General features: G+C 39.7%; 1 protein-coding gene across 1 annotated transcript; it reads left to right on the forward strand.

Annotated features, from left to right (window-relative positions):
• Positions 1-439: 439 nt before the first annotated feature.
• LOC129846921 (sialoadhesin-like) lies at positions 440-10,946 on the forward strand (the record flags this gene model as incomplete). The annotated part of the gene is made up of 6 exons (XM_055914736.1): positions 440-620; positions 2,014-2,283; positions 2,501-2,757; positions 6,012-6,092; positions 6,284-6,376; positions 10,695-10,946. Coding segments are annotated over 6 exons (1,134 nt in total), but the record flags the coding sequence as incomplete, so codon positions are not given.
• Between the last annotated feature and the right edge of the window lie 2,946 nt (positions 10,947-13,892).

A 13,892-nucleotide genomic window follows, 5' to 3' on the forward strand; every position in this document is an offset into this window, starting at 1 on the left:
TAATACTACACTTACAGAACATTATGATATACTGGTAATACTACACTTACAGAACATTATGATATACTGGTAATACTACACTTACAGAACATTATGATATACTGGTAATACTACACTTACATAACATGATGATATACTGGTAATACTACACTTACAGAACATGATGATATACTGGTAATACGACACTTACAGAACATGATGATATACTGGTAATACTATACTTACAGAACATTATGATATACTGGTAATACGACACTTACAGAACATGATGATATACTGGTAATACTATACTTACAGAACATGATGATATACTGTAACTACTTTATCTCTAGTAGTAGGAGGTGGAAATTATGGGTTGTTATTTTATGTTTTATTCTCTCTTCATTCAGACCTGAAGGTGAAGGTGACTCCTGCTGCAGAGGGACAGAAGACACTGACCTGTAGCACCACCTGTACTCTGACTGACAACCCCACCTACATCTGGTACAGGAACGGACAACGTCTACATGAGCCTGTTTCCCAACAACACTCTAGTAATTTGCTGGTGGTCTGGGATTCTTCTGTGAACATTTACTCCTGTGCTGTTGAAGGTCATGAGGACCTCCACTCTCCTGTAGTTTGTGAGTATGTATAAAACTAGGATTCTACTTAGGAAGTATCAATCATTTAAGGTCAATGAGAAGGGTAATACTTTACCTATCAATATTCATCATTGCATAGAAATGGCAGACAATGTCATAGATGTATGTACTCTGTCACAGGTAACACTGCACAGCACATTATACAGTGTTGAAGAGTCAGGAAATGAATCATTAATTCTAAACGATGTACTCTGTTTTTACTCCCCTTTAATTCAGGTTTTCAGGTGAAGGTGACTCCTAAACAGAATTCAGCGTATGAGACACTGACCTGTAGCACCACTTGTATTCTGACTGGTAACCCCACCTACATCTGGTACAAGAACGGACAGATAGTAACTGACAACACATCCCCCTATTCAGTCTACTCTAATGCTGCAGACAGTTACTCTTGTACTGTAAAAGGCCATGAGGGTCTCCACTCTCCTGCAGTGTGTGAGTGTTTATTTAATTCATCATTGTAATACTGTTTAACCTCTGTGTGTTGGTTTCACTATGAGAACTTGAGAACTTTTAGCATTTCTAGAAAGAACTGAGAATATAATCTATTTGACCTCTTGTTATGTCACTGTGTTTCAGGTGTTCAGGGTCAGCGCTGCAGCAGAGTGACTTAAACCAAGAGGGGAATCTGTGTCTTAAAGGGGTCAACAGTGGACATATCCTGTACTTATGTTGGCTATTATTACACCACATCAACATTCTGGTTTAGAAGTGATAAGTCGACCCCTGAAGACCTAACCAGAGACCCAGGGTATGCAGGTCGTGTGGAGTAGACTGGTCCCTTCACCCTGAGATTCACAGTTCTGAGAGAAGACTCAGCTGAGTATCGCTTCACTTTTAAAACAGACAACTTTGAATGGGGTCATAGTTTCCCAGGAACAACTCTGTCTGTCACAGGTAATACTACACCGTATGATACAACTGTACATCATATTGAATTACAGGAGAAAATATATTAACCATCCTGTTAACACAGAGGTGTATGTGGTTTTATACATATTGTTTCAGGTCTGCTGGTGAAGGTGACTCCTGCTGCAGAGGGACAGAAGACACTGACCTGTAGCACCACCTGTACTCTGACTGACAACCCCACCTACATCTGGTACAAGAACGGACAGGTTGTAACTGAGAAGATGTCCCTCTATGCAGTCCTCCCTAATGCTGTAGACAGCTACTTCTGTGCTGTGAAAGGCCATGAGGATCTCCACTCTCCTGCAGTGTGTGAGTACAGTTCAATAGCACAGTATTCTGCTTAGCAAGTATCATGTATTCAGGCAAAAGAGACATGTCTAACTTTATCAATCGTTTTAGACAAAATCATTGTTTTACTCATTGATAATATTACTTTGACAAAATGTTTGGTATTTTACATCAGATAAACCGAAGAACACCTCAGTGTCAGTCAGTCCCTCTGGTGAAATAGTGGAGGGCAGTTCAGTGACTCTGACCTGCAGCAGTGATGCCAACCCACCTGTCCAGAGTTACACCTGGTGGTACAAGAAGAATGGAGGTGAATATCAGAGTATGACAGGACCACAGCATGTCTTCAATCAAATCCAGTCATCTGACACTGGAGAGTACTACTGTGAGGCCCAGAATGAGATGGGGACAGACAGGTCTAGGACCATAAACATGGATGTGAAGTGTGAGTAAAGTACAGCTCAGTGTTTGAATGATAAGGTAGCAAAACAATTACAATTAAATGAAGTAGTCCTTAAATCATCTCCAAATTTGTATTTGTTAACGTTTTGTATTAGTTAGAGTTTTAGATAGTTTTATGACATTAACAGAGAATATATTTTTGACATGTCATTTGTAAATATACTACTGTCCTACCCCTCTGACATATTCTCCTTTACCAGTTGACCCAAAGAACACCTCAGTGTCAGTCAGTCCCTCTGGTGAAATAGTGGAGGGAAGTTCAGTGACTCTGACCTGCAGCAGTGATGCCAACCCACCTGTGGACAAATACACCTGGTACAAGAACAATGGAGCTTCACTGACAGGATCTGAAAAGACCTACCATTTCACGACCATCAGCTCTGAGGACAGTGGAGAATACTACTGTGAGGCTGAGAATAAAAATGGACGTCTCAACTCTTCTTTTGTGTCTGTGGACGTTCAGTGTTAGTACACCTAACCTCATCTTTTGATCAGAGGATCACATTTAAACTCATATTTCAATCACAAGTAAAACACTATTTAAAACAATGTTGTTACATATTGTCCACCAGATGACCCAAAGAACACCTCAGTGTCAGTCAGTCCCTCTGGTGAAATAGTGGAGGGCAGTTCAGTGAATCTGACCTGCAGCAGTGATGCCAACCCACCTGTGGACAAATACACCTGGTACAAGAAGAACGTAACCTCACCAAAAGCATGAAGACAGAGTTACAGCATCACTAACATCATCTCTGAGGACAGAGGAGAATACTACTGTGAGGCCCAGAATGGAAGAGGATCTATGAACTCTACAGCTCTGATGATCATTGTAGCAGGTAAAGTTACATCTTTAATACTTCAATACAAAAGTATGTTCTATAAGAAATTATGTTTCAAGGTAATCTTCTCATAGTTTGCCTTATTACACATTGGTTTATAACTATACACAGGCTTCTATATACAAGTATTGCATTAATGTCCTGTATTGCTGTATATTCATTTTCACTTCATAATAACATGTTCTTATATCATTTATATTATCTTTTAGTGAAACAATCATCAGTTCTGACTGCAGCTGTAGGAATCATAGTGGTTGTTCTGGTTCTCATCCTCTGTCTCTCTGGACTCATGTGGTTCTGGTGAGTTAAAATGGATATTTGTATTATTCTTTCACCTTAGCACACTGATTTGTTATTAACTTAATTAATTCATTTAGTTATAGGCCCAATGCCCTTATCCACTAGGCTTCCTGGGGCGGCAGGTAGCTTAGTGGTTAGAGCTTTTGACTTGTAACCGAATGGTTGCAAGATCAAATCCCAGAGCTGAAAATATAAAGTTTAGTTATTCTGCCCCTGAACAAGGCAGTTAACCCACTGTTCCTAGGCCGTCGTTGTAAATAAGAATGTGTTCTTAACTGACTTGCCTAGTTAACTAAAGATAAAGTAAGAAACCTGCTAAAATGTATTAGTAACATATCAACTTCCACTAGAAGTCAGCAGTGAGCAGAACTCACTCTGTCCCTCATTACAGAAGATCCACAGGAGGAAGTGATGCTACAGCAGACACACAGGTGATTGTATCAGTTACAACAGGGTTTCAGCTGTGTCTTAAAAACTTATTGTCAATAGGGGGGCGCTGTTTTCACTTTGGAAAAAATCGTGCCCAAATGAAACGGCCTCGTACTCTTTTCTAGATCATACAATATTTATATTATGCTATTGGATAGAAAACACTCTCAGGTTTCTAAAACTGTTTGAATTATATCTGTGAGTAAAACAGAACTCATTTTGCAGCAAACTTCCTTGTAGGAAGTGAAAAATCTGAAAACGAGGCTCTGTTTCAGGGCCTGCCTATTCAATTGCCTTATATTTATCGATATGCATGCACTTCATACGCCTTCCACTAGATGTCAACAGGCAGTGGAAGGTGGAATGGGGTGTCTAGCTTGATCTGAGGCCGAACAAGAGCTTTTGGAGTGACAGGTCTGGAATTTTCTTTGTCTTCTCAGGCGCGCGGCGGAGCTCGACATTGCCTTCTGAAAAGCGTTCGGTTTACACGGCGAATATCTCCGGCTCTGATTTTATTTGATACATATGATAATAACATCATAAAGTAGGTTTTTTCAACCGAGTTTTATCAGTTTATTCAATGTTTATTGGGACTTTTGGAGTTTTCCGTTCTTTGCGCCAAGAGAGGATGGGAATGTTAGTAACCTTGGCTAGCATTGTGGCGCGAATTCGACAGAAGAAATGGACATTCTAAAACCAAACAACGATTTATTCTGGACCAAGGACTCCTTGTACAACATTCTGATGGAAGCTCAACAAAAGTAAGAAAACATTTATGATGTTATTTCATATTTCTGTATAAAATATTGACCCCTATTCTCCGTCGTGTTGGTGAGTGCTGTCTCACAATAACGCAAGCTGTATGTTATTGTAAAGTTATTAAAAAAAATCTAACACAGCGGTTGCATTAAGAACCAGTGTATCTTTTATTTGCCATACAACAAGTATTTTTATGTAAAGTTTATGATGAGTTCTTTGGTCAGATTAGGTGACTGTCCAAAATATCTCCGGACAATTTGGTGCATCATGGCTACTTATTCACAATGTAAAACCAGGATTTGTACCTCTAAATATGCACATTTTCGAACAAAACATAAATGTATTGTATAACATGATGTTATAAGACTGTCATCTGATGAAGTTGTCCAAAGGTTAGTGATACATTTTATATATTTTGCTGGTTTTTGCGAAAGCTACCTATGCGGTGAATAAATGCGTTTGTGTGTTTGGCTATTGTGGTAAGCTAATATAATTCTACATTGTGTTTTCGCTGTAAAACACTTAAAAAAATCGGAAATATTGGCTGGATTCACAAGATGTTTATCTTTCATTTGCTGTACACCATGTATTTTTCATAAATGTTTTATGATGAGTATTTAGGTATTTCACGTTGCTCTCTGTAATTATTCTGGCTGCTTTGGTGCTATTTGTGATGGTAGCTGCAATGTAAAACTATGATTTATACCTCAAATATGCAAATTTTTCGAACAAAACATAAATGTATTGTATAACATGTCATTAGACTGTCATCTGATGAAGTTGTTTCTTGGTTAGTGACAAATTATATCTCTATTTTGTCGGTTTTGTGAAAGCTACCTATGCGGTGGAAACATGGTGAAAATATGCGGTTGTGTGTTTGGCTATTGTGGTTAGCTAATAGAAATACATATTGTGTTTTCACTGTAAAACATTTAAAAAATCGGAAATGATGGCTGGATTCACAAGATGTTTATCTTTCATTTGCTGTATTGGACTCGTGATTTCATGAAAATTATATTATATGATATCCCTGTCCCGTTAGGCTAGGCTATGCTAGTCAGCTTTTTTAAAGAGGAGGATCCCGGATCCGGGATGGGTATTAAGTAAAGGTTTTAATGGGGCAACAAACTAAACGTGCACCCAGGGGGTTACAACTCCATTTTCATTCATTTACGGTGACATGACAGTCTCTTTCATACTATTTTCATTGTTACCTCTCTCTCTCCACAGAGTGTCCGTCCTGACTAACAGTGACATGACAGTCTCTTTCATACTATTTTCATTGTTACCTCTCTCTCTCTCCACAGAGTGTCCGTCCTGACTAAGAGTGACATGACAGTCTCTTTCATACTATTTTCATTGTTACCTTTCTCTCTCTCCACAGAGTGTCCGTCCTGACTGTAACAGTGACACGTACACTGCTCTGAACATGAGGACCATGTCCCCTGACTACGACACTCTGATAGTAAGTCTCTTATAATTCATTTGGTTTGCTTAGGAGTGTGTGTTTTATACTTGAATGTGTTTAGAGAAAATGATGGAAAGACCGGTGATTCAAAGAACTCATGCATTTCCTCTCTCCCTCCCTCTCCTTCTCCTTGTCTCCCACTCCCTCTTTCTTTCTCTCTCTCGCTCTCTCTCTCTTTCTGTCCACAGAGTGTCCATCCTGACCCTAGCAGTGACCCCAACAGTGACACGTACACACCTCTGAACATGAAGACCAGGTCACCAGAGTTACACCCTGGCACGGTAATGCGTGCGTGCGTGCGTGCGTGCGTGCGTGCGTGCGTGCGTGCGTGTGTGTGTGTGTGTGTGTCCATAACATTTTAGAGGGAGTGCTAATTCAGTATGTCTTCTTTCAGAATGTGAGGGGAATCTCCCACTGAAGATAACCACCACACAACCTGGACTGAAGAGAACCACCACAGAACCTGGACTGAAGAGAATCACCACAGAACCTGGACTGAAGAGAATCACCACTGAACCTGGACTGAAGAGAACCACCACAGAACCTGGACTGAAGAGATCCACCACAGAACCTGGACTGAAGACAATCACCACACAACCTGGATTGAAGAGAACCACCACAGAAACTGGACTGAAGAGATCCACCACAGAACCTGGACTGAAGAGAAATCACAGAACCTGGATTGAAGAGAAATCACAGAACCTGGACTGAAGAGAAATCACAGAACCTGGACTGAAGACAACCACCACACAACCTGGACTGAAGAGCTAAGGTTCCAATCCAAAACTAGGCCTAATACCACTATTTCCAGACCATGAACTTTAACTTTTCAGTAAATGCTGGAATACATTTTTTATTTCCTTATAATGATAATTATGTATATTGATGATAATATGAGATAAGTTATATTTTTCTATTTCCATATTTAATAGCCTACTTTTCTTGTGTGCCAATCTTGTACCAGTCTATAGTTTAAGATTATATTTCTATGGGATTTTGCCATATGCACATGTTTTATGACACCAAAAGTTCTACTTTATCAGCAACTAATTTGGATAATTTTGATAAAAGCTTTTTAAAATGTTTAGCATTTGGGCCAAGTTGCTCCTGATGTTAATTATGGCTGCAAGGCAAAGTGTTGAGTAGCCAGTGAAATCGTGCCCATTTCAAACGGCCTCCTACTCAAATCTTGCTCGTACAATATGAATATTATTATTCTTTTTGGATAGAAAACACTTTCTAGTTTCTAAAAGAGTTGGAATTATTTCTCTGACTGAAACAGAAGTCCTTCTGCAGCACTTTTCCTGACCAGGAAGTGAAATGTCAGAAATCGATGCTCTTTTCAACTTGATGCCTATACATGGTCTTAACACTTAGGAGTCTGCTGACACTCTATACGCCTTCCTATTGGTGTAAAGAGGATGTCAGAGAAGAAATTTTTGTGCTCCTCTTGGTCTGTGGTGGAAAAAAAACCTATTTCTTTGACGTGACCGTCCACTTCCGGTACTCTGAAGGAAGTGGGATTGACTTCTGTTTTGCCTTGGTAACGAACGGCTAACGTCTCCGGCTCGAATTTTTTTTGATACATGTGACCATATCATCGTAATGTATGTTTTTTCAATATAGTTTAATCAGATTATTGAAACTTTATTCGGGAGTTTTGCCGTGTTCCGTCCTCTGACTGTGTTTACGTTGGAGAAATTTATGCCACTCGGCTAGTGCCAATGCTAATTGAAGAGGGAAATTTGCCATTCTGAATCGAAACAACGACTCATCTGGACAGAGGACACGTTCTTCAACATTCTGATGAAAGATCAGCAAAAGTAAGACCCATTTTATGATGTTATTTCATATATCTGTCGTGCATGTGAACTGGCCGTGGGCGCCCAATTATTTCTGTCTTTTGTAGCTACGCTAATATAGCGATACATTTTGTTTTCGCTGTAAAACATTTAATAAATCGGAAATATTGTTTGGAATCACAAGATGCCTGTCTTTCAATTGCTGCAGACTATGTATTTTTCAGAAATGTTTTATGATGAGTAATTAGCTATTTGACGTTGGTGTCTGTAAATATTATGGCTGCTTTCGGTGCAATTTCGGATTGTAGCTGAAATGTAAACTATGGTTTATACATGAAATATGCAAATGTTTCGAACAAAACATATGCTATACAATAAATATGTTATCAGACTGTCATCTGATGAAGTTTTTTCTTGGTTAGTGGCTATTTATATCTTTATTTGGTCGAATTTGTGATAGCACCTGATGGAGTAAGAAACTGATGGAGTTAGAAAAGTTGTGTCTTTTGCTAACGTGGTTAGCTAATAGATTTACATATTTTGTCTTCCCTGTAAAACATTTAAAAAATCGGACATGTTGGCTTGATTCACAAGATGTGCACCTTTCATCTGGTGTCTTGGACTTGTTAATGTGTGAAAGTTAAATATTTAAAAAAAATAGATTTTGAATTTCGCGCCCTGCACTTTGAGCTGGATGTTGTCGTAAGTGTACCGGTGTCGGGCTGCCCCCGTAAAAGGTTAATGATGATTTATTTTGCATTGCTGTCAGACATTATTCCGCATTTTATATTTAATTTTACCTGATACTATTGTTCAGTGTGAAGATATTGCTTGTTTTTTTATAATAATAAATGTAATCAGTACTGTCACAGATCCCCCGGTACTGCTGCACATTCCGTTCACCAGCTCGAGAGGTCTACATCACCGGCCTTCCAGGCGTCACTGAACTGGATTCATTACCACCAACCCCGGACTGTCTTGTCTCATTACGCACACCTGGTTCCCATTCCCCCTGATTAGTATGTTATATATGTGCACTCTGTTCCCCATTGTCCTTGTCGGTTATTGTTCCCATGTCTGTTGGTTCTGTGAGTACCTGTGCTGTTGTATCGACTTCCATGCTACTTGTTATTGTGCACTTGTTTTAAGGGTGTGACGACCCTCCCACTCTGTCTACCGTTTTCTCTCTCTTTGCTCTTGTTTCCTTATTAGGATGCCGGTGGGCGGAGTTGGGAGGGTCGTCAGCTACATGGGAAACACCTGGGCCCACTCTCCCAGGATAAATACACCACTTCCCCATTCATGGAGGTGACTCTCTCCATGTAGACACCTTGATAGATTCGGTTATGTTTCATGGTGCTTTTTGGTTGTTTGTTTTAGCATCTTTCAACACCCTGCATTATCACATTCATGCATGCAAAACATTCACTTACACTGCTGATTGCTGATTACACACACCATTGTATATTATACCTAGTTTCTTTATCTAATAAATATATTTTGTTACTCCTTATCTCCACGTGGTCTCCCTTTTGTTACGGGCTCTGAGCCGGTTCGTGACACGGGTCTTGTCCCATGTATTATTTATTATGCAATAAAATGCAAATTAATTACTTAAAAAGTCATACAATGTGATTTTCTGGATTTTTGTTTTAGAATCCGTCTCTCACAGTTGAAGTGTACCTATGATAAAAATTACAGACCTCTACATGCTTTGTAAGTAGGAAAACCTGCAAAATCGGCAGTGTATCAAATACTTGTTCTCCCCACTGTACCACCCACCACTGCGACCTGTATGCTCTAGTCGGCTGGCCCTCGCTACATATTCGTCGCCAGACCCACTGGCTCCATGTCTTCTATAAGTCTATGCTAGGTAAAGCTCCGCCTTATCTCAGCTCACTGGTCACGATAACAACACCCACCCGTAACACGTGCTCCAGCAGGTATATCTCACTGGCCATCCCCAAAGCCAACACCTCTTTGGCCGCCTTTCCTTCCAGTTCTCTGCTGCCAATGACTGGAACGAATTGCAAAAATCGCTGAAGCTTACCTGATTAAAAAAAGGTGAAATAAATAAATACAATCAAATTGGCCACAGACATAATGACGTCAAATCACATTATACCTACCGTAGCTTTGATTAGATTGATCATGGCAACATCATACTTTCAAAATCTTAGCTAGCAAGCTAGAGAAGCAGTCATCACCGTGCATCAAGTTGGCAATCTACTGGCAAATCCTTTTCAATCCTTGTCATATGAATAGAAATTATAGATTAAACGTATCGGTTCTCATCGGCCATTGGACATAAACATTGCACATCAAGTTGGAAATCGCAAATTCAACAATGAGCGCAAAGGCAACACTGCCTGATCTCAGGCTGTGTCACAGCTGGCTGTGACCGGGAGACCAATGAGGTGGCGCACAATTGGCCCAGGGTCGTTCGGGTTAGGGGAGAGTTTGGCCGGCCGGGATGTCCTTGTCTCATCGTGCTCTAGTAACTCCTTGTGGCCTGGCGCCTGCAAGCTGACGTCAGTCGTCAGTTAAGTGTTTCCTCCGACACTACATTTTTCAGAGAGAGAAAATCGGTCCAATTCGACCGGAACACAGCAGGAGGGTTAAATAGTTATCTTTCACACATCACCGAGTGATGCTTAATTGTGGTTTCCATTCACACTCAATTCAGCAACTACGGCAACATTGTGGACAAACCCTACTTTCAGTGTGAGACAATAGATCTTGTCCTAATTCTGCTACCATTGTGTTGAGTGACTGTGTTTCAGTGGTACTGGGTCAGGATGGCTGGAGTGTGACTTACACCACTCAGAGTATCTGTGCCTTGAAGTGGTCAACAGTGGAGCTGTCCTGCTCTTACACATATACCAGTGGTTACATCGTCATAACAACCTTCTGGTTCACTAAAAATGATGCTGAGGGGAATCCTGTGACTCTGAGTGATGACCCAGACTACACAGGTCATGTGATGTACAGTAGCAACAAGACGAAGTGGCACACCCTGACAATCAGAGATCTGAGAGAAGCTATGTAAAGTTCAGATTAGTAACTTCTCTGCGCTACGGATCCCTTTTACGGGATCATTTTCCTAAACAACCGCTGAATTACAGGGCGCAAAATATTCCTAAAAATATTTATAATCATGCAATCACAAGTGAAATATACCAAAACACAGCTTAGCTTGTTGTTAATCCACCCATGGTGTCAGATTTTGAAAATATATTTTACAGCGAAAGAAATCCAAGCTTTTGTGAGTGTAGCTTTCAATGCTACAACAGCTAGCCCCCAATTAGCATGGTCACGAAAGTCATAAAAGCAATAAAATGAATCGCTTACCTTAGATAATCTTCGGACGTTTCCACTCACGAGACTCCCAGATACACAACAAATCTTCTTTTTGTTGGATAAATATTACTTTTATCACAAAAAAACGCCATTTGGGTTGCGCGTTATGATGAGAAAACTACAGCCTCGTTCTGGTCCTGAAAGGAAGATGAAAATTTCCAAACGTATCAGATTAACTTTTTAGGGCTGCAGGGGCAGTATTGAGTAGCTTGGATGAAAGGTGCCCATTTAAAACGGCCTCGTACTCAATTCTTGCTCGTACAATATGCATATTATTATTACTATTGGATAGAAAACACTCTCTAGTTTCTAAAACCGTTTGAATTATATCTGTGAGTAAAACAGAACTCATTTTGCAGCAAACTTCCTGACAGGAAGTGGAAAATCTGAAATCGATGCTCTGTTCCAGGGCATCCCTATTAATTTGCTTGATATGTATTAGTATACATGCACTTCATACGCCTTCCACTAGATGTCAATAGGCAGTGAGAGAAGAAATGGAGTGTATAGCTTGATCTGAGGTCGAATAAGAGCTCTTGGCATGACGTGACACCAATTTCCTGTTTTCAGGAAGGCGCGAGAAGGAACCGGGGATTGCCTTCTGAAAAGCTGTCGTTATAGACGGCTACTATCTCCGGCTTTGATTTTATTTGATAAATGTGACAATATCATCGTAAAGTATGTTTTTTCAATATAGTTTAATCAGATTATTGAATTTTTTTCGGGAGTTTTGGCGTGTTCCGTTCTTTGCGTTTGTTGACGATGGAGAGCTTCGCGCCACTTGGCAAGTTTTGCTTGCTCATTCGAGAGGGAAAAATGACATTCTAAATCCAAACAACGATTGTTTTGGACAAAGGACCACTTGTACAACATTCTGATGGTAGATCAGCAAAAGTAGGACCCATATATGATGTTATTTCCTATTTCTGTCAAATGTGTCGTTGTGTTTTCCGCTTTGATTTTGGGCGCTCTCTCGCAATAACGTAAGCTGGATGTCGTACTGAAGTTATTTTTAGAATTCTAACACGGCGATTGCATTAATAAGCTATCTTTAATTTGCTGTCCAACATGTATTTTTTAGTAAAGTTTATGAATAGTTATTTGATTAGATTAGGTGGCTCTCCAAGACTTCTCCGGACATTGTTATTGCATTTTGCCTACGTATTCACATTGTATAACCACGATTTGTGCAGCTAAATATGCACATTTTCGAACAAACAATATATGTATTGTGTAATATGATGTTATAGGACTGTCATCTGATGAATTTTGAGAAGGTTAGTGAAAAAATTAATATATTTTGCTGGTTTATTCGTTATCGCTACTGTTGGCTTGAATCAATGCTGTTGTGTTTTTGGCTATTGTGGTAAGCTAATATAATGCTATATTGTGTTTTCGCTGTAAAACACTTAAAGAATCGGAAATATTGGCTGGATTCACAAGATGTTTGTCTTTCATTTGCTGTACACCATGTATTTTTCATAAATGTTTTATGATGAGTATTTAGGTATTTCAATTTGGTCTCTGTAATTGTTCTAGCTGCTTCGGTGCTATTGTGAGTGTAGCTTTCAATGCTATAACAGTTTAGCCTTATATTAGCTTGGTCACGAAAGTAAGAAAAGCAATAAAATTAATCGCTTACCTTTGATAATCTTCGGGTGTTTCCACTCACGAGACTCCCAGTTACACAACAAATGTTCTTTTTGTTTGATAAATATTATTTTTATCACAAAAAAACGCCATTTGGGTTGCCCTTTATTTTGAGAAAACAAAAGCCGTGTTCCGTTCGACAAATCCCAAAAAGTATCCGAAATGGTCGTAGAAACATTTAAAATGTTTGTTATAATCAAACCTCAGGTTGTCTTTAACAAACATAATCGATAATATTTCAACCGGAGCATAACCTATTCATTAAGAGAGAAAAGGAAAATGGTGAGCTCCTCCCGCGCACGCAGGAAGGAGGAGGACACCTGACCTCTTTTGAAACATCTCACTCATTTTTCAAAATAAAAGCCTGAAACTATGTCTAAAGCCTGGTCACAGCCTGAGGAAGCCATTGGGAAAAGAATCTGGTTGATACCCCTTTAAATGGAGGTTAGACAGGCCAGGAAACAAAGATAAAAAAATATATATATCACTTCCGGGTTACTTTTCCTCAGGATTTCGCTTGCAGAATAAGTATTATTTTTCTCACAGACAATATTTTGACAGTTTTGGAAACTTTGGAGTGTTTTCTATCCTAATCTGTAAATTATATGTATATTCTACGATCTGGGCTAGAGAAAATGTCCGTTTACGTTGGGTACGTTATTTAAAAAAAGAAAAAGAAATTCTGACCCCTAGCGCTAAGAGGTTATTAAGGAAGAGGATGAGGGACTGTGTCCCTACTTTAAAAGAGAACAGGAGGCTTGGGGGGGGGGGGGGGTGTCACCCCGTTTGTAGTCCTCTGGCACAGACCACAGATCCAAGACAGAACACTAGACATATAGAATGAGTGTGTGAATTGGCAATCAAAGTGAAGAGGAGTGCACCTCTGATTTCCTTTCCCTTCTCCCTCGGCCTGAGCTGTGAAACATGGAAATGACATCATCATTAGAACCTTGAAGGGATCTTTGCCCAGTGAACCTCCTCTATG

The sequence above is a fragment of the Salvelinus fontinalis genome, unplaced genomic scaffold (assembly GCF_029448725.1).
Source record: "Salvelinus fontinalis isolate EN_2023a unplaced genomic scaffold, ASM2944872v1 scaffold_0650, whole genome shotgun sequence".
Lineage (NCBI taxonomy): Eukaryota > Metazoa > Chordata > Actinopteri > Salmoniformes > Salmonidae > Salvelinus > Salvelinus fontinalis.